Source organism: Phascolarctos cinereus, unplaced genomic scaffold (genome assembly GCF_003287225.1).
Source record: "Phascolarctos cinereus isolate Bilbo 61053 unplaced genomic scaffold, phaCin_HiC Scaffold_1;HRSCAF=81, whole genome shotgun sequence".
Lineage (NCBI taxonomy): Eukaryota > Metazoa > Chordata > Mammalia > Diprotodontia > Phascolarctidae > Phascolarctos > Phascolarctos cinereus.
This window is the reverse complement of record NW_027555514.1, coordinates 42978065-42999899: the sequence shown is the minus strand read 5'-3', so window position 1 is coordinate 42999899 and position 21835 is coordinate 42978065. Positions and strand designations below refer to the sequence as shown.

At 46.7% G+C, this 21835-nt stretch overlaps 1 protein-coding gene across 3 annotated transcripts in view; it reads right to left on the bottom strand.

The window, feature by feature from the left end:
- Positions 1 to 4371: 4371 nt before the first annotated feature.
- The window catches only part of ZDHHC3 (zDHHC palmitoyltransferase 3), a 68587-nt gene continuing 51123 nt past the window's right edge, over positions 4372 to 21835 (bottom strand). For 2 of the 3 annotated variants that reach the window (XM_020987339.2, XM_078151658.1), the window contains 2 exons: positions 20188 to 20318; positions 4372 to 8368 (listed from right to left, as the gene is read on the bottom strand). In XM_020987339.2, coding sequence (XP_020842998.1) covers positions 8129 to 8368; positions 20188 to 20318 — 371 coding nt within the window. In that variant the 3' untranslated portion in view covers positions 4372 to 8128. Of the gene's footprint in view, positions 8369 to 13342; positions 17789 to 20187; positions 20319 to 21835 lie in introns of those variants that run through there. The other variant, XM_020987340.2, reaches the window with a different exon arrangement.

Genomic DNA, 21835 nt, shown 5'->3' with positions numbered 1-21835 from the left:
TAAATCCATTGGTGAGTTAAGGAGATATCAATCCCAAGCATGTGAAGACTTTCCCCTGGTGGAATGGGCAAACGAGAACAATTTTGTTGGGGCAGCCAGGTGACACAGTGAATAGAGCTCTGGCCTTGGAGTCAGGAGGACCTGAGTTCAAATCTGGCCTCAGACACTTGACACTTACTAGGTGTGTGACCCTGGGCGAGTCACTTAACCCTGATTGCTTCACAAAAAAAAAAATACACTGAGAACAATTTGCTCCAAAAGCCATGAAGGTGGCTGAGGCAGGTGCTGTGGAGTGCTTGGAGCTTAGGCAGACATTGAAGATGCCAAGGGCCTCCACTGCATCCTGGACCATCACTAGCTGTCTTGAATTATGTCTTGAGTGAGGCTGATGATTTTGCGCAAGTTTGCCTCACTTAAATCCAGTTCACTCACGAGTCAAGACATCACTCCAGGAAGTCGCTGGTCCTCTTTGCAAACGAAACATAAACGATACTAACATGTATGAATGAATTCATGTCTGTCTTTGCATTTTTCTGGGATGTCTTGCCTGATGGGATTTTTAAATGCCAAATATTCTGTGATCCATTAAAGACTAGAAAGAATTTATGCTGAAAAGGTGTTCACTGTCACTGAGTGAGAATTTCTCTGCTATTGAAGAGATGGAGGGAAGCAGAGAGAACTCATTCATTGGTTTGATTGGAAATGGTGGTATTTCCCATTGGGGAATTAGGTTATGGATTATATTCACATAGTTATGGTTAATAATGTTACATACCACTGTACATAACTTGGGTATGTACAGATGTGAGGGCTGGTGAAGGATGGAATTCCAAGGCTGTGGCTACTTTGACTCTTTTATGTGAGTATTTTGTTCATTCATTAGTTCATGTGACAAGGGCATACTGAGCACCTTTTGGGTGCAAAGCCCAGAGTTAAGTGATTTGGAATATCCAGAAGACGGCCCCAGAATGGCAAAGGGTCTTGAGTCCATGCCATAGGAGGCTTGACCAAAGGAAATGGAGGCGTCTCCCAGACAGGCCACTTCAAAGAGGGCCTCTCAGGGATGGCTTCATTCCCATGCTTTGGGAGCCTGGCCAAGGCCTGGCTGGGTGAAGGGCTTTGTGTGCTGACTAAGCAATTTTTGCCCTCACCTGCCAACTTTTGTTATTTTAACATGTTCTGCACAGAACATGGGTCAGGCAAAGATTGGTCTTAGGGCCTCCCAGACTTTTTATGCACCCTCCTTTCTTTCTTCTAGGGCGCCCTTCCCCAGACCTTCAGACCCTCTACCAAAATAATTCTTTGGATGAACTTAAGATCTTATCCCAGGGGTATCTGCATTTAAAACTTTTCCCACTTCTGAATAATTACTAGCATTTATATAGATAGCACCTTAATGTTTGCAAAATGCTTTACATATATTATCTTGCTTTGATCCTTATAATAATCCTTAGAGGTAGGTACTGTTATTATCCCTGCTTTACAGTTAAAAATACTGAGGCACAAAAGGATTGAGAAACTTGCCTGGGGTCATGTGTCTGAGACAGGATTTGAACTCAGGTATTTCTGATCCTTGTAGGGACAGATGATCCTTTTCAGTTGTCTCATGATATTTAGACTGTGGGCTCACTAAATATTACAGAAAAACTGTTTTTGAAAAAAAAAAAAGATTTCTAGGCTTCAGGCTTCCCTCCTTCCCCCTCCCCAGTAAGCCCAGTTTGGAAAACATTTCCTTTGACTACCTAGAAACCAAAACATTCACTCTCTCCCAGCTTCTGCTCCACCCTTTCCCAAAAGGGCTGGATGTTATGAGACTCTTGCTAAGGTTAAGAAGAGGCTAACAGATGGGCCTGGCTGCCTCCCACTTGACTGACGGCCTCCCCACAACAATGTCAGGTTTGTGCTTTGAGTCCTGAGCCCTAGGGCCAAAACCTGCCACTGGATCTCACCGGACAGGGGCTGGGGAGTTACAAAAAGTAACCAGATCTGGGCTGCCGGCGGTACTCCTGACCCCCGCCACCTTCTAGTTCCAAAACTTCCCACTTCACAGGAGCAGTGAGTGACCAAGAGACCACAGGGACAGCAGTTGGGTTGATAGGGGGACCATGTAAATAAAATAATGTCCCTGTATGACCTCAGGTGATAATAACCGATGTGATTTATATAGCAACGTAAGGCTTCCAAGGCCTTTACATAGGTTATCTGTTTTGAGCCTCAGAACAACCCTGTGAGGTTAGTGCTATTATTATTATCATCCCTATTTTACAGATAAGGAAACAGAGGCTAGGCAAGATTAAGAGAATAGCCGTGGGTCACCTAGTTATAACTGAAGCAGGATTTGAGCTCTTCTTGATTTCATGCTCTCGCCAGATCCTCTCCGGACCCATCTCATTAGCCAATCAACAAACACGTCTTACCATGTGCCAGATACATAGTCAAACAAATGGGTTGAGTAGTTGACCTCTAAAGTCCTTTCCAGTTCTAACTACATACTCTTAGGCTGATGGCCACTCTTGCCAACCCAGCTCATCTCAGGAATGTGGGCCCATTCTACTTCTGCCTCTGGGCTTTTTTTCAAGGCAGCACCCACCACATGACAAGAAAGCGCCCATCTCATCAAGCCATCTCTATCTCATCATCAGTAGAATGGAAGCTTCTTGAGAGCAGGGACTAGGTCATTCTAATCTAGCAACATCAACCTATGTGCCCAGTACAGTGCCTTGTACGTGGTAGGCATTTAAATGTTTGAGTGTTGAAGACATCAATAACTGAAATAACGGAAGCTTCCATGAAGATTTCTGGGATTTGTTAGCCAACTGGTGGCTTTTCTTGTTCTTATTCTTTTCTTAGGCTAGGCACACACAGCTACACACTTCAGCTCCCCTCATGGCAAAGTTCTGAACTCAGCCACACTTTGGACCAGTTCTCTGACACTGGCTCAATTGATTCTTTCCATTATTGGGGAACATATGGTCAGTTTATGGGTTGAGGGTTTTTTCTTTCTCCTCTCTGTTCTTGCTGCTGTCCATTTCTTCTTTCTGATGGACCAAAATGAACATGAAAATCCCTTCAGGTCAGGGGCTTGAAGATCCTTTCTTCCTTCTGGGCTTCTCTAGCACTCCTAGAGCAATTGGAGCTTCCTACCAATAGCCCGCTTGTCTAGAGTGAGGCAGCCCAAGTAGCCGAGAAGCAGCCAGACCACTTTAAATCCAGACACGCCATGGGAAGAGGTCCTCAGCACAAGCCTCACTCTCGAACAACACAGAACTTGAGACATGTAGGTAACATGTGGCTCTAATGGGCTGTAGTCTCCAGATGAATTTTTCTAAACTGTTCTGTTCTAAAAACATCTCTAAGGATAGAGACCTCAAAACCAACCTTAGGAGGCTGCTCTAGTGTTGGATTTTGCTGATGATCATGGGAGTGCTTTCTTAAACCACTGAGCTCAGTGAACAGTTATTAAGCACCTGCTCTATACAAAGCCCTCCCTGTGAAACCTCTCTTGCTTTAAATTCATTATATCTTGTTAGACTCTCCAGATCGGAAGAAGGAGCTGCAGAATAACAGTCGTAGAGGCAGAAAAGGCCTCAGAGCGAAGGCTCCAGTCCTGCCTTTTATATTACCTGTGCAAACTTGGACAAGTCACTTCACTCCCCACCCCTCCTGAGCCTCAAGATTCCTTATCTATAAAATAAACCAGATGGCCTTTGAGGTCCCTTCCAGCTTGAAATCTCTGATTTTATTCACATCGCTCATTTTGCAGATGAGGAAACAGGATCATTATTTTCATTAAAATCCTTTAAACACTCAAAAATGTTAATTAAGTTGACCCCTTTGTCTTTTTTCAAGAAGAGCACCAGCTCTCTCTCCTTTATCCTCATCTCGAAGAAGCAATTTTTCCTTCTTTTAGTTGTTTTTTGTGGGTCTGTGCAGGTCCCTTTTGAACAAAAACAAAAAAAGATTTATCCTCCCTCCCCACCACAATCCCTGGCAATTCATTTTATGTAGCCTCCCGATTATTATTTTACTTTCCTATGCATTTTTGGTTTGTTTTCTTTATGAGGTTGCTTAGCCCTGAAGGGCAGAAGCCATGTTGTTTTACATTTGTCTGTCTCCCTCACAGGGCCTGGGTCAGACCTGCTGTGCATACAGCAGACACTCAAAAAATGCATGTTGAACCAACTAAGGGTAATTGTCCATAATTTGCACGTCCTTCACACCAGGAGCCATGCTCCACCACCCCTGCCCTCTAACTCTTGTTGGGCCTGGTTACACAAGGCTGAGCTTGAGCCTAGAAATATTCTATAGACTGCTCACTGAGGATGGTGGTTCCACCCCTCCTGGTGATAAATAACACAGCTGAGCCAACAGTGAGAGAAATGACATGTTTTAGTAAATAAAGAAACTCTCCAAGGCACCAAACATTATTACAGACACCAAGAGCACAAAAAAACATTTGGAGGCTGGAACTGAGGAGCTGCAGCTGTGGGCTCTGGAGATGCAGGACACCCCTTCACTTTCCATTCCTGAAATGAAAGCACAACCTGCCCCCTCCAGCCCAGATGGGTCTTCTCAGAAGGTTGCATAATTCCAGCCAGGGACCTTAGACAGGCATACAGAAGGCAGGGGATGAAAGACGACACGGCTTCCAGGAGAGCTCTCTAGTTCCTGGACGCCAATGTGGAGGCCCAAAGCCCCGGCTAAGGGGTTCTCCTCTCACACCCAAAGGCAAACGCTTGAGCCCAGCATTTTCTAACAGTAGAACCCATCTCATGATTTCCTTGGCCGTAAGAACTTTTGCAAATCCTGAAGACTGAGATTTCAGCTGTAGCCAAGGAATTGTAGCTGGGGATCAATTGTAGCCCTGTCCCTCGGTGGGCTGTCATGTCCAAAGCTGCTTTGGTTCACTTCACTGCGGATGGAGCGACGCTTCTGCCTCAGGCCTGACCGTCGGGGAGCCGGATGGGACAGTTCATCAGATGCAAAGGAAGGCCCAGCAGGTCCTGGCACTCCGGACTGGGTGTCAGTAATAGGGGCTGTTGTTTCTGGTCTGCAGATGAGGGGCCTAGGAATTGTTCAGCTCTTACAGGTAAGAGTGTGAACAAGCCCCTAGCTGTCATCTCAAGGATGAGTCCCACACCAAGATCCTGCTTTAGGTCCAAAGAAAATCTTTTCCCTTTGGTATGTAACCCCTGCTGGGCAGAGAGGCAGAACAAATAGGTTAATGCACCTCTGATGAGTGGACTGCCCATTTGTTTTTGGAGAGGCTGCTAGGCCAACTGTCCCAGCCTGATCTCCCGGATAAATTCTGCAGCTCAGACTTTTAGGCTTTTCCTTCTACCTAATTCCTTTAGCTCAGTCCCTAATGCTGCTTCTTCCATCACACACAAAGAGTGTATGAAGAACCACAATACTTCCACAGATAGGTTGGCTCTTTGGTATAAAACTTGTACTGTAAGTCCTAAGCTGCCTCTTGCTGAATGGGAGGAGAGCACTGTGGTCCATACCCTCAGAGAACAATTCCTTCCGAGGAAATGGCAAGACCTTTTGCTTTCAGACAATGACACAGGATTCCTGAGCACCGAATGACGCGTAGCTCAGCGACCAGTCTTAAATTTAAGTTTATCTGGTCCGAAGAGCCATCTCAGGCTCAGGATATCCTCATTTCACAAATAATAAAGCTGCTCTGGAGAAAATCAAATGGCCAACCCAGAAGCCTCATAAAACCTTAAGGGGTCAAAGGAGGTTTTGTATTCTCTGTGTTTATGGTGAAAGCTGCTACAACTTACTGAGTTCTTCATTCCCCAGACTCGCTGGTCCCATCAGTAAGAGGCACACTAGTTGTGGTTAGTGATAACAAAGAGATTCCAACATCCATTTTACTTATCCTCCATGTGGCCTCATTCTGACAGGGCTGTTGTTCTGCTATCTTCTCTCTCTCCCCATTCATGAAAATCATGACATGAAGAATGCCCTATGTCCACATCCCAAAAAATCTGATCTGGCTTTATTAAGTGGGGCAACCATGCTTTCTTTTGAACTTAGAGCCAAGATAGAGTAGTATACTGTAGCTGCTAGGCAGGTTTGAAGCCAGCTCAGACAAATCCAGGCAGGGTAACTTGAGTTAGTTTTCAGCTGATTTCATCTAAACGGGGACTAGAAAAACAGGACTGAAGCCCAGCAGCCTTAGTCACCAGAAGGGAAGGGTTAAATCACAGGAAGAGTTGGGGGCAGAGGTGGAGAGTTAAGTTTCTGAATGACATCTGGCTAAGGGGTGATGACTCGGCCTCATACCAAGGGGCCTAGTGTGAACACTAGGCAGAAAGACCCTTCCCCTTTCTTAAGTTGAGGGGGGGGGAAGGCTATGACTGAATGGAAAGCCAGAGCACTTCTGCCCCATCAAAGCTGTATTGTCACAAGTCAGTATCCAGTTGCCAGGATCACACCTGACTAGGAGATGGTGTGGCCAGGCATGTTAGAAGACAGTAAGTGGTAATGCATGTGCATGCGTGTGCAAGTGTGTGAATATGTGTGTGTGTGTGTGTGTGTGTGTGTGTGTGTGTGTGTGTGTGACAGAGACACCCACAAGACACATGGAAGGAAAATCCAATGTTTTCTTTTGCATCCAAACAACAGCTGGACGCCTCTTTGATTAGACTGAGTGAACACATCAAGGCACCACCCATCCACTTGAGGAGGAAACAAGTTTCTTAGAAACAAAAGTTTGTTGTTCTTTTAATACGCCAATCTAACTGATTTAGCTGGGACCCTTCTTTGGAGGCAGACTTTTCCTTTTCCTTTTAAAGACCTGAACTGCTTGTGAGGTTTTCTTTAAAATCTGCTGGGGGCCCCATTAGCCTATGTAAATTGGTGAATTTTCCCCATAAGGGAGATTTAAAGCCCTTCAATGGATTTTCCTATATGTGATACACTAACACTCACACTTACCCATTATTTCATAATGTAATATAATCTCCAAATTGTTCATCTTGATAAAGGCACTTGGCTATATTGGACATAAGCTTTTTTTTTTTTTGGGTGCTAGCCAAACTCTGCTGACTAATCAATGAAAATCACCTATCAGTGGGCTGATTTCCTGTGCCATGATCCCAACATAAGCCATATCTCCCAGTGCACATATGCATAAATTAATCTCCTTAGTACTGTCCATGTTGAACTCATCACTAGAGTTCTCTTTTAAATTAATCCTGACACTGGGGACAGGAAAACAAATATGCCACCTCAGTGGCACAACCCCTGACATTCTTGTGAGTAATGTATTGCACTTTGGGCCAGGCATTCTTAAAAATTAGCTAACAGTGGGACGTTCGTTTCTGTAGTGGCTATCATCCCTTTGGGTTGACTTCCCTAAGTCTCAGCCCAAGGTAAGAGGAAGTCAGGCCATTGTACACAGCAACACAAGACAGGAAATGATCGTGGCCGGCCCTGCCTTCTCTACCCCCTGCAGTAGGGGATGTTCCCTGAAATGCTCCCACATTTGGGGAAGTGCTTTTATTTCCTAACTTCTATCTACTCTAGACCAATTAGTTTCAGTGCCAACCTCTAGAAGTCAGGGAGGTGACTGGGGCCCACAAATCTCGAGAGCCAGGGCCCTGCCATCAGGCTTTGAACCTGACTCCCCCTCCTAGCCCCCTCCTCCATTCCAGCCTTCTCCTTGTCTCCTGTTGGGCTCTTTTCTGGTCTGCCTTTCCTGAGCTCCACTTCCAAGGGCCTGGGAGCAGGTCTGTTCTCCCTGGTCCTTCAGAAGGGCAGGTTTCCCAGGAGAAGCAGAGGCAAAAGGAGTCAGCCTCCAGGATCTACTTTGATGATGGTAATAAACTGAGAACAGTGGCCAGAAAGAAAGCTCAGTGTCCAGAATGACAGGGAAACGTGACACTAAGCGCAAGGCCACATTCTCAGAGAACCACAGAGAAAGGCTGGTCGTTCTCCTCTCAAGAGTAAGAAGGGGAGGAGGAATGGGTTAAAAGGGAGTAGTCTTTCCAGACTGGAGGTTTTGGGGGAAATCCCATAAGCTGAAGTCTTTTCCCTCCTGCTTTGGGTTTTCTTTCTACAGCGTATCCCGGGGGCTGCAGGCCCTTCTGAGACCCCAATAACACTGGGTGAGCCTCTATGATTTTACTTCCTCAGACTCATCCAAGTCTTGCGAGCACCCTTGCGAGCACCCTTCCCGGCTTCCTGAGGCCGTTCCTGAGGCCACCACTGCAAGAGTTACGTCCGTCTTGTTGGCCACGCTGGTAAAAGGATTAAACCAGTTCAGGGAGAAATCACCGCCAAAAGCTGCTTTCATTCCTGCCCAGCTGACGGTCCTCTCCCAAGTTGGGTCCTCATTCTTGAGCCGCTCGATGCCCTGGAGGAAAAAAGGGAGAGAGGAGGGGAGAGAGAGAGAGAAAAAAGAGAGCTGTAACACCTCTAAGCAGGGGCATGAGGCAACTCTGGACCCCGCAAGTCCCACTGCATGCCCCGCTCAGCTGCTAGGACTTCCCATTCCACAAGAGTAGCCGCGAGGAGGGAGGCAATGTGGACATGCCACTTGCCCCTGGAGGTAACATGCAGAGGGGGCAGTGAGTGCTTACTGCTCAGAGAAGCCCTCGGTCAATCAGCATGCATTTAGAAAGTGCCTACTATGTGCCGGGCACCTGTCTGAAGTGTTGGGGGTATGATGGCATGATATGAAACGGTATGGGTTCTTAAGGAACTTTCAGAGCACTAAGTTCAAAGAAACTTTAATGAGCATAGTCAAAGCCACCCATTTTACAGATGAGAAGACAGATGCGGCCAAAGTTACATAACTAGGAGACGACCAGGCTGGCCCCTGCTGCCCAGTGGCATCATCGTCATGGGGCAGGGAAGGGTGGAGGACGAAGCAGCACGGTAAAGGAAGAAGGCCGCTGTGCAGAGAGTGTGGCCCCCTGTCCCTGCCCCCAACTCTCCCACTGCCCAGGCTCAGGTGAGTCCCTCCTCCTCCAAGTCCTGCCCATAGTAAGAAACATTCCAGCCAGCACCAAACCTAGGCAGGGACACACAAGACTGAGGCCACCATCCTTCTGCTGCTGAGTATCGGACCAGCCTGCCCAGCTCGTTCAAGTGGACGATGAAGGCGATCTGACTGACCACACATGATGAAATGCGGCTAGATGTTGGATGGGCCAAACTTAACTGGCAGAAAACCCACACACAAGAAGGTGGTGGCAGGCCTGTCCCCACCCATAGGAACCTGGGGTGCCTCTCAGACCCAGACTGAGAATCTCTTGGCCAGCAGGAAACCCAATGACTAAAGCATGTGAAAACCCCTCTCCCTCCATCATGGGCACCATGTAAAGGAAATGGAATGAGAGCGAGAACCAGCGCTAGGGGGAAAGGGGCAGGACCCTCTGAGAGCGTATGCAGAACCAAGCAGGAAGGGTAAGCAAAACTTCCAGATGAGACTCAGCCATGCTGCCAGCCTTTTGTCCACCCCATCCACTCACCTGCTCCTGTGACTGTTACTCACCAGGCAAGCCATTTAAAAGGAGAGCATGGGGAAGAAGCTACGAGAAGTTAAAGCCACAGGCTGACCGTCAGCCCTCTTTCCCCAGGGCCCCAACCACAACCGGCAGGAGGGGATCCCCTGCTGTCCCCAAACTGGCTGATCAGAGCCAAGAAACGGGTGGGGGCGGGGAAGGGAAGGGAAGGCACCTCCTGTGCACCAGGCCCTGTGCTAAGTGCTTTATAAACATCATCTCATGGGATCCTCCCCATGACTCTGAGAGGTATTGGAAGGAAGGCAGGGAGGGAGGGAATGAACAAGTGTTTATTAAGCACCAACTGACAAATATTATCAGGATTCAAATCAAGGTCCCCCAGCTCCACCTCCAGGGCTGTGCCCACTGTCTCACATGGCCTGCCAGGAGTCCATGTGACATTAACCAATTAGGCCACCACCTGCCACGTGAAAGCCTCTCCCTGCCTTGTGACTGCTGTATTCTCTCTCCTCTTCCCACATCCCAAAGAGGTGGCTCAAGGGAACACATTATCGTCAGTGAGGACTTGACTAGAATCTGGATCTTCCTAGCTGGAAGTGACCTCACAGATCACCCTATCCAAACGCAGAGTGGAGAAATGACTCACTCAAGATCACACAGAAAGTTAGCAATGAATGACGGTTAGAATCCAGGACATCCAGACTCAGGCACCGGCGAAGTACTTCCTCTTCCCCCGCCCCCCCCCCCCACTATGACAGTTCTATTGAACACTCTTCTCCAGGCTGATTTCTCTGGCACAGGAAGCTCTCTTCCCCCTATTTCTGAAATGTGGGTTTCTTAGATCTTGATGAGACAGCGTGTTGGGGATGTATGTGATAGCACGCTCCGGAGGCCCTTGAGCGCAAGTCACCTGTTTGTTTGTTTTTCACCCTGGGAGGCAATGGCCAGGAATTGAGAATTTACTTAGGGAAATCCTGATAATTTTCCTGTATCTGGTCATTTGCAATCTGCTAATATGCTGGGTCTCGGGGTGTGAAAAGCCCTCTTCTGGGATAGTGCCGCTCACCCATCATGGAGCCTGTGGTAAAAATTCAGGAGAAATTAGATCTTCCATTCATTCACAAGATAATGAAACGCAGAGCTAGAAATAGACTTTATGGGTCAGTCAGTCCAATCCACTCATTTTATAGATGGGAAAAATGAGGTCCAGTGAGGGGAAGTGATTTGCAGTGCAGAGTATGGGAGTTAGAATCAGGAAGGCTTGATTTCCAATCCTGCCTCAGACACTTGCTAGCTGTGTGACCCTGGGCAAGTCATGTCACCTGTTTGCCTCAGTTTCCTCATCAGTAAAATGGGGACAAAAATAGCACCTACCTTCAGGGATGTCATAAGGAGCAATGAGATGACACACGTCCTGTGCAACATAAACGCCTGGCCGCCAGCCAGAACTGAAGCTACGGTCTCTTACTCTTCAGCCAATATGTTTCCCAAAGTGCCCCACAACTCTTACATTCACCTGGGGAGGAGTTTGGCTGCCCTTGTGATTCCACTGAATGATAACTCCTAGTGAGTAAACCCTCCTTACCAATCTTGGTAGGCATCTGCTCATCAATTCAGTTTTAGGGAGCTGCCTGGGGCACTGAGAAATTAAAGGACTTGTCTAGGGTCACAAAACCAGTATGTGTTAAGAGCAGAGATGAACAGGATCATGGACCTAGAGGAGCAAGAGGCCTCGCTGTCATTTTACAGTTAAGGAAACTGAGGCAGAAATGATGTGACTTGCTCAAAGTCATACAATTAGTGTTTGAGGTAGGATTTGAATCCAGGTCCTTTTTTCTCAAGCCAGGGCTCTTTCCTCTATACTACACTACCTTCTAGAACTCAGTCCTTACTTTAAGACCAGCTCTCTACACACTATGCCATACTGCCTCTGTACTCAGCTCTCTACCCACAGACACTTAATATGGTTTATCCTTTGACAAACTGTGAATTCCTTGTAGCTCTTTTTAACTTTCTGAAGTAATCTCCTACCTACCAGCTCTTTTAGCCTCACAAAAAACCTTGCCAAATAGATCAGGCAGATATCATCCTTCCTATTTGACAGACCAGGAAACTGAAGCTCGGAGACACTGACTGACTTTCCAATCCATCCTCAGCTGTCCAATCAATCCTCCCAAACGGGCAAGTCTGGCCTGTCAACCCCCCCACCTACTGGATCGGCTCCCATGACTCCCTATGGAGCCCACCTTTCCAATCTTCTTATAACTTTATCCCCCCTCCTCTACACCCTAACCATCCGGGGACACTGGCCTTCTGGCTTTCTCACACACCACACTCCATCTCCCACCTCAGCGCATTTTCACTGGGCATCCCCCTGCCCAGAATGCTCTTCCTCCCTATTTCTACCCCTCAGATTCCCTTTCTTTAAGTGTCAGCTAAAGTGACCTTCTACCCGAAGCCTTTCTCAGTCAAATTTAATCTCAGTGCCTTCCCTGGGAGATGACCTCCTAGTTATCCTGTATATGCAGTGGTATATCACAGGTGGTGTCCCCGACTAGAGTGTAAACTCCCAGATTGCAGGGACTGGTTTTTTTTGGGGGGGGCAGATTTGAGGGGGCCTTTCTTTGTATCCCCAGCACTTACAGTACTTGGCACATAACAGGTACTTAAATGCTCACTGACTGACTGACTTTATGAAGTAGGAAGGTAATCAGCACCAGGGATCCTCAGAAAACAAAGATGATTAAGGTGCTTGTCACCACACACTTAGAAAATGAAGTCTCCCATTTTAGCGAGATGAAAACGGGAGAAAAGTGAAGCCCAGGAAGCCTAAGGCTGGTTGTCCAGCAAAGAAGGTAAATAGTAACTCTCTCTCCCTGGGGACCAGAATTCACTTCACGTTCCTCATTGGGAGAAGGGGAGGGGAGCAGCAGAGCAAGGAGGAGGTGATGACAAAGGATGATGGGACTACCTTCTGCCTGCAGAAGGGCTTCAGCTGCTTACAGACCAGCTGGTCCAAACCTCCCATTTTAGAGTTGAGGAAACTGAGTTCCAGAGAGGGAAGGTGACTCATCTGGGATTAGAACCCATCAGGTGGGAGGGGATCATGGTGAAGAAGGTAAAGAAACCATGGCCATGTGCCAGAAGTCTGAATGAAGAGAGAAAACAATTCAGGTCATCTAATGCCGAAGTGGGTTCCCCAGGCCTGGGCAGATAGGATGGACTTTGAGTTACTAGCTGAAATTCCTAACTTTGATGCAGCACCACACTATAGCATAAAGATTAGAAACGGAAATGCCTCAAATGCCGTTCCCAGAAGGTAGGGGCTGGGCCACTGACTTGTGTGGAACAGGAGGCCTCGGGAAATAAACTGTATCCAGGGCAGAAGTGAACCAATTTCTCTCTGTGACCACACATAGAATAAAGCTGTCCCAAGGACTCACAGGATCAAGAGGACCTCCCACCACCTTCTTCCTTAGGCCCTCAGACAAAGTCTGGGAGACCCACCTTCTGGGCTCTTTTACCAGGCTCTCTCATAGGTCGGGAAGCAGTATTACCCTATGGATGGCCAGGACACCTGTGGACTACTGTTCTCTATGATGAAATAAGTCTAGATCTTCTGTTCGTTCCTTTCTTTAATTTCCACAAGATGTTTTCGGGTAACGATATACTTTGCCATGACCTCATCGAGGCAGGATCTCTCGGCTGGATCATACAAAGCCCTTTTCTTTTCTGAGTGTATGCACTGAAATCCACACATTCACACACACCCAGAAGGTTCAGACACAGTTCCCTGTGCATGTGGGAGAAAGGAAGGTTTCCGTTTGACTGAATCACTGGGAGAAGGGCAAAAGCCAATGAACAGCTTGCTCCCACTTCATGGGGAATTCTTTATTTTCTACAAGGCATTCTCATATATATCATTCTCTGGGGGTGTTAAATATATTGAAAAACAAAACAAAAAAAGTAGTCATACATACAAAGGACAAAAAAATACAGGTTCATCTATTTCACTGATACACACATGATGATACAAGACCATCAACTTCAGATTACTCAGACCCATTAACCATTTGGAGGATTACGTTAGCCCAAGCTTCCTCCCCTGCTTCTATTGCTGGCCCTTTGGCTACTAAGTCACTTTGCCCAAATACATTAGGAAAAATAAGGAGATGAATCAGTCAGTTTGGCGAGGTCAAAGCTACTTTTCCTTTGTAAAACAGTTGGATGGTGGGGGGAAGGGGGCAGGGGAGAAGAGGGAGGGAGGAGGTAAAGTAGCCAGAGACAGTGCCTTGCACTAGGTACAAAGACATACAGGCTGATGGGATTGAAAGGAGATTTTTACATTCGTTGTGGATCTCAATGACCCCTGCTTTCCCTTTCCCATTGGTTTAGATGACCCAAAGTTGGTTGGTAGGTGCAAGATACCTCAGGGTCTCAGAAGGGAAGTACTATATGAATACAAGATGTTATTCGATTCAACAGAAAGGCTAAGTGCAAGGCACTGTGCTGGGCTCTAGGGATACAGAGATGAAAAAAGGACACAGTCCTTGCCCTCAAGGGGTTTACAATCTAATGGGTGGGGGGAAGGAGGAAGAATATAGCGCAAGGCGCCTTCCTCACAACAACCCTGTGAGGTAGGTAGTGCAAGCTTTATTTTCCCCATTTTGCAATGAGGAAACTGAGGCTCAGAGACGGTGAACGACCTGCCCAAGGTCACACAGATAGTGGCACAGCAGGATCTGAACTCAGGTCCTCTGACTCAAAGTTCAACATGTTCCCCACTACACCATGCTGCCTCTACTAAGACCAAACACAGACAGGCATATACATATCTGTACACAAACTAATTTGCATACAAAAATTAATCAACAGAGATGCATTGATTTGCATACACACACATTCATTTCACATGAAGTTAACATGAGCAGAAATCATAGAATTGTTGAGCTGCACGGGGCCCACAGAGATTGTTGCACCCAACTCCCTCATTTCGCAGATGAAACTGAGAGCAAGAGGCAAAAAGATTCAGCCAAGCCGGTGGCAGAGCCAGCACCAAATGCCAAGCTCTGGACTCTTGGACCAGTGCTCAAACCACACCACAAATCAACATCCTGTACAGGAGATGTGCCCTGGGATCCTTTTCAGTTTGTAAGATAGAGAGGAAGACAAAGGAATTTCAGGCAGTATTCCTTTGTATTCCAATAGCACCTTTCCTCAAGGTGCATCCAAGGATGCCTCTGTCCACCTTTATCACAGGCTCACAGGATTCTAGAGCTGAGCAGGAACCTGAGAGGTCACCTAGGCCACCCAAGCCTCCTCACTAGACAGAGGAGGGAGAGAGGCCCTTGGGCTAAGGACAGGCAAGACGATCGGTGAGTGGAAAAGCCAAGATCTAAATCCAGGTCTTCTGATTTCCCATCCATGACTCTTTCCCCCACATCAAACTGAGTCCAGATTCAATAATGCTACACTAAGGAAGACTGTAAGCTGACTACGATTTATAACCCTACAATGTGCTTCTTTTGGCAAGTGTTATCATCTACAGGAGAGATTATTGATCACAGAGAAAGCTTCCTATGCTTTTAGGGCACAGAAAATTCAGTACATGTGTACATGCAAAAACATTTACTACTTTCCTCAAATACTCAGGTAAAATCTGAAAGGGACTAAAGAAACATAATCTAGTTCGAGGGAACAGAAACGTCCTTCGAAATGGTGAAAATGGCTTCTGTTTCAAAGGCATTCAAACACTGAGCTATGTTTTCTTACTGTCCCATCCAAAGGACAGTTGGATAGGAAGAGGGTGGGGGCGATGTTTGGGACTGTTGTTGGAAAAAGGCAGCTAAACATGGCAACTACCAAAAAGCCAACCCCAAGGTGGGGAGGAGCCACTTCCAAGATTCCTATGAAGATCCAATGCTGATTTTTTTCTTAGTATTTTTTTTAAACTAAGTAATCAGTATTATTACAGAATTAAATCACCTAATGTACAAAAGGAGAAAACATTGCTAAGAGGTCCTGAAAACAGTTCTGTTCTCTCCTCTGGGCGCTGCAAAAGTATTATTTGTTGCATAAATAGAGAAAGTGAGGCAGGGAAAGGAAACTGACTTGGGCAAGGTCACTGAGCGAGTTGGTCAAACAGGAAGGAGATGATTTCTTTCAGTCTGAAAGGTCACAACCAAAGAGCTAAGATCTCTGCAAAGCAATAGGAGCTAAATAAAGGCAAAGTTTTGTTTGTAGTGGCTTTTTCTTGTTCTAACTTGCTTCTAACCAAGGGGTCACATGCAAAAGACATTCCCCTTCCTCCCAAGAACCCAGCTACTGTAACTGAAGTGTGAAATCATATCATCTTGACTTCATTCCTATAGTAACAGAGCAAAGAGGACTGAGATTCACACAGTGAATTTAGTCCAGAGAAACCAAAGGAACATAGGTTTTGGTCCTTGAGACATCTTCTCACCTGATGGGCTGAGCCAATTACAAGCTCTTTTTTTTTCCCCAGAGGAGTGTTAGAATATTGGTTAAAAAGGAACTACGGGAAAAATAAATCACATCAGTAGCAGGGAGAATTTGCTTATTTTCTCCTTATATTGCAACAGGTCACAGAGCTAAATCAGAAAACAAGTTTTGGAAAAATTTTATTGCATGTGTTTTCCATATGGAAGCATTGAACAGAATCAAAAGACGTGGCACATTCACATTGCTTTCTGAAAAGTGGCACGGATTATTGCCTCTCACACCCAGATTTGGCCCGACGTTTAATACATCTCATTCATACTCGCAAAATGAAAGCTAAAAAAAGGATTTTTTAAAAAGTCAACCGATAAGAATCCAGACACTGGGCATTCAAAATGTCTTCCTACCTTGCTCCAAATACATTCATGCTTTCCTGCTCCAACATAAAACCTCAATCACCTTGGTCACAGAGGTTGAGATCGCCTTTTTGTTCTGTGCACCCTTCTTTCTCCTGGCCCTGTGAAGCCACAGGCCAGCCTGCCACCCACTCTCCCCACATCATCTATGATGGTAGCATTTTGACTCCTTAGCACTGAAAACTTCACTGCTTCCAACTTACGGGTGTATGTGTATTTATTACTCTGTGTAGATATTAGAGGGTGACTTTGCTTTGACAGGTTTGTAAATGCTAATCCCTGAAAATGAATCATTCTAGAGAGGGTATGTCTACAGCAGGGGCCAGTGTTCTGATACCAAGGTCTCTGCCACCTCTTCCACAACCCCCATCACCAACACTGTTTAACTGGCATCTCACAGAGGAAACAATGGCTTAAGCTGCTTTCCCAAAGCTGCATTTCTCCTTCTTTTAGTATAAGGCATTTTGCACTGAGGAAAAATCGCCCATCCAAGTCATTTTACTGACTAACAGAGGGCACAATTTCTTGATTTGGTGGAAACAGACTTTACTCCCACTTACCCCATTCCTCCCTTCCTCCCTCCCTCCCAACAAGGCAGCTAGACAGAACCTATTTTCCTTTATCAGGGGCAAGGAACAGAGGCCCCCGGGCCTTGTTTTAAAGCTACTCCCACTGTCCCATGAAGCCAGTGCCCCAAGAGGCCCTTCTGATTGACTCCATTTCCTGATCCTCAACCTTTTCCAGCTCGGTGATTGAGTGTCCATCTTCGGGGAATTCCCAGGAGCCCCACTGCTATCCCCAGGATGGTCCTCCTCCCCACGTCGGCCCCCAGAGGTGCTGGGAAGCAGATGGCGCTCTGTTCTCACTGCTGGGACCACCAATGGCCAGTCCCACCAAAGTCACGACTCGCACAGTTAGGAGGGGTGGGCATGACCACCGGGAAACAGCGCCCCTTCCATGTTAGTTATGCCAAACAGAAAGCAGAGAACAAACCAAAGGCCAGGACAGTTAATTTAAAGGGATTTGGAAAAAAGAAGAGGAGAAAGGAGGAGGAGGAGGAGCTCCAACCACCAAAAACCGCCTGGATAGCCTGAGAAAACGGAGCTCCTCAGAAGAAGGGGGCTTTTTTTTCTCTGCAATGCTCGCCATTTTACTTGATGTTAAAAAAAGTTTTTGTTTTGCTTTTTCGGTTTAAACATTCATGTAAAATTTATTGAGCGGTAGTGCTGTCATGTGGCTTTGTGTGTAGTGGATGTGCTGGTCAAGGATCCTTCAGACCACATACTGGTACGGGTCTGCTTTCCCCTGGTCGGGTGTAGCAAATGGGCTAAGCCACGCTATAGAGAACGGGTGGCCAAACACTGCTTTCATGTTCATCCATTTTGTTTTTTTAGCCCATCTTCTCTCTTCCTTTTTCAATTGTTCTATTCCCTGAAAACAAGAACAATCACACTTTCAGTCAAGCACTTTCATCACCACGGTTTTGTTTTGGGGGAGGGAAATGTCCATTGCCTTGTGGCAAATGAAATAAAATTTTGTAGGGTTTAAAAAAGTAATCTAGAAAATACTTTCCTTTTTCTTCTTTTAAATTGGAAAAAATATAAAAGAAAATTATTATAAAGTTATATGGAACTTTTTCTTTAGGGGTCAGAGGAAATACACATTTGTAAGCATTCTTTTTTTAAAAAGAGGAGAAAAAAACAACAAAAGTAGGAGACATCTAACAATCACCTCCAATGTCTGATTAATCTTTAGAGCACAAGGAGTTTTTGTGTCTGGAACTGTGGCTTGCTCTTAAGTTAGGCCTAGTGTAAGAGCTAGGAAGGACCTGACATCATGAAAGATATAATGATAATTAATTTGGGACCAATTTCATGGGAGATTTGTTTGAAGAAACCATGACCAGTTTGCAGACAAAAAAAAAAAGGTTAGATAGTATTTCCAGTGTGGTTAGCTTCCCCAGGAATGCTCCCAGAGAGTGAAAATATGAGTGGCATCAGGAGTAAGAGATACACAAATAATTGGGAAAAGGTGAAGAGAACTTTAAATGAGGGAAGAGGGAAGTCATCAACAAGAAAAGGAAGACACTAAATTAGTACATGTTAAAAGCAAGAGCACAGACCTTTTCAAACAATCAGACCAATCAGCCCCTATTGCAATGGAAACAACTTTAGTAGTATTCTTTACACACAGTAAAATGAAATCAGGGTCTAGAGCTGTTATCAGATCTCTGGAGGACAAAGGTATTCCTTTTCTCGCAACCCAAGATAAACCACATAGTTACATTACCATGGTCAACCAGTACTACGGAATGTCTTTAGGGTCCCCAAGTGAAAGGAGGCCCTGGGTGTGTGCCTAGCCCCTGCTCTTTGTCAACTGTTGATTCCAGGAAGGAAGAGGAGCCAGCAGGACCCCCTTACTTTAAAGGAGCCAACTGGACTCTTCTGCCCCTTCTAGAAGTCAGAGCGGCTAGGGACAGCAGCGGGGGCAGGGAAGGGTCCTGGCCCAATCGCCTGTAACTTCTTCACCTCAGGGGAACCCTGCTCCGATAGCCTGCAGTTCTGGGTGATCAAGGCTTGACTCAAAGGAACCCTGATTAGTGCCTTTGTTCAAACACTAGTTCTTTCTTGGAAGGAATCGCCAATAACTGGTCAGTAGGAGACTTTGTTAATAACGTGGAGGCACTGGGTAAGAATATGGACTTAACGGGGACTAATATTACTGGTAGGAGTGAGGAAGAGAAACTTGCCTAACAGAGGAGAAGAAACTTTTCCTCAGATAGAAAAAGACTTTCTCATGGCCTCCTTCCCAGAAGGCTGTGAGGGTGAGTAACATGAACCATCACGAGCTTTCTACTTTCTCACATCGAGGATAATGTTCTAGACGGGACTGAAAACTCACTGACGGCAGGAACAATGTCTTATACATTCTTGTAGCCTCGTCCTCACTCTCACCACAGAGCCCACAATGGTGATCTGCACAGAGTGTGTGCTAAAATAAATGTGTGTGTGCGCGCGTGCATGCGTGCATGTGCACACAGGACACACAGGTGTTCCCAAAGTCTCAGTGCTATTGAAAGCTACTGAAGCTCAAAACTGCTCAGCTTCTTGAATGAAGACTTCTGGGACACTCAATGTAGGCACAGGCATGCACGGACCATCGCATGACCGTCTAGCACAGCTGCTGAAGCATTCAGGAGATGGCATTCTTCCCTGCTGGTCAAACTAGTTCAGAAGTCATCCTGTCTCCGCTGGGGGGCAGGCAGTGGCAAGGATCACAGTGACTCTAACTGAAAAGGAGGTTGCCATGGCACACTCGGGGCCAGGCCTGCAGAAGCTCAAGGTTCTCTTCCTGCAGACGTCCCTGGGGCTGATTCCTCCAGGCTTCTAAGATCGCCCTGGGGCTGCTGGCTTGAGGTCAGTCTGTGGCCCTGCCTCCAAAGGACTAGTGACCAGTGCAGAATCCCTGACCGGTCCTTCTGCTCTCCACTGCAGCTCTTGTTGTGTTTTCTCCTCTGCTCTGAGGGCCTGAGTTTACTGAAATCAAAATGCAACCCAGAGCTATCAAGGTACAAAAAGGAACACTTTCCTTTGGTAATAAGAACACTTCAATGACATTTCAAACGACTAGCCTTGATCTCAGATGGGGGAAATTCCTGCCAAAGATTCCCTTCACATAGACCCAGTAAGAGTGATTCAGATGTAAAGCCGCACAATGTAAATGTAAATGCAAGACCTAGTATCTCACGAGCCTTTTTACCTGGGGCCTTGGAGCACACCTGAGTCCCCATGCTGGTCACACCAGTCAGGGAGGGGCAGGGGGGCACTCACCGTTTCATCCGTGCAGATGGAGTGTACCTGGGTCCCAAACATTACTGATGTGAAGATGAGGAAAAGGAGAGCTTCAAAGCACAGCAGAATGAGGAGAATCACTGTGGTGGGCGGGGCGAACGAGCTGCATTCTGCAAAACAGAGATATGGAAGAGGCCTTCAACGCTGGCCTGGGACCATTCCTGCAGGGCTGCCCTGGCACGTCACGTGCTGACAACACACTGTTCTACTCTCTCTCTCTCTCTCTGTGTCACTCACACACACACACACACACACACACACACACACACACACACACACCCAGGCCAGTCTGATAACTGAGTTTAGTTGAGTCCTTTCCCAACCAAAACGGAAGACTTGTATCCTTCAACCGGAAAAAGCATTGCGACTGGGAGAGGACAACAGGAGAATGACAAGTCCGTGACCCCGATGCCGTCTCTGGGGAAGATGACGGAGATGATGGGGGAGAGAGCACGTCCACCAAAAACAGGCTCCTGTGCCTTCGTTTCCACAGGGACTGTTCCTTCTGAAGTCAGTACCCTGAATACCGGAGAAAGGGCAGGAGGACCCTGCTGTGTGACCTTGGGCCAGTCCCTTCCCTCCCCTTGGCTTCAGTTTCCTCACTGGTAACACAGGGGTTGGGGTGGGGGCACTGTACTCGATGCTCCTCTTTTGCATTAAAGTTTACAGACCCCTGAGTCTCTTCGAGTTTCCTCTCCACAAGCCTGAGAGGTAGGCAGTGCATGAGCAGCATCGCCATTCTGAGTCTCAGATCTTTTTTAGCCAACTTTGGGCACTTCCTTGTCTGTGCCATTCACTGGCAAGTAACTGAACACTGCCTGCCTTGGGAGACCTCTTGTACTGCTAGGTTTGCCATTACTTAACTCTTACATTATTCTTTAATTTTCCATGTGCACATGCCCTCTTCTTCCTAACTAGACTGGGACTTCCTGGCCATTGCCAATCATCTCACTGGCCTCCGCCCTTGGGATCCTGGGCTCTGAGAGAAGGCTTCCTTCCCTTCTTACCTGAACAAGGCCTCCAAGGGCCGGTCAGTGAGTACACAAGAAATTCCAGCCTCGTGGGACAGTACTATGCATCAAGTTGTTGGGGTTTGAAGATTTCTGGGCCCTAATCATTCTAACTGGAATGTAGGGAATAAAGTACTGAAGAAAAAGTCCTCGAAGCATCCCTAAGTGTCATCTTCCCTCCTGACTACACACGTTTTTGATCTCCCCTTCTTTAAATCAAAATGAAGGCTCACATGCTTGAAGGATTTGGCTGGCACTCCTCTGATCTGGCAGGTTTTGTAAAGCACAATCACCAACTTGCTTCGCATTCCACCTGGTTCTTGCAATGACGGTATTAATTCTGCACAAAGGGATCGACAGATGATGTCACTGAACTCTGGAGCCTTGGCTTCCTCCTGTGCCAGACAGCAATCACAGCTGCAGCTCCCACTTCACAGGGTGCTGGGAGGTTCAGAGGAGACGATGCACACACAGCACTCTGTAAACCTCAGCTCTCAGAAATAACAGCTTTTGTTATTACCACTGGGTACTGTCTCTGTGGAAACAGTGCAGGGAGATGGAGCTCACCAAGCCAGAATCTCAAGTTAAGAAGGACCTCAGCAGCCATCTGGTCCAAT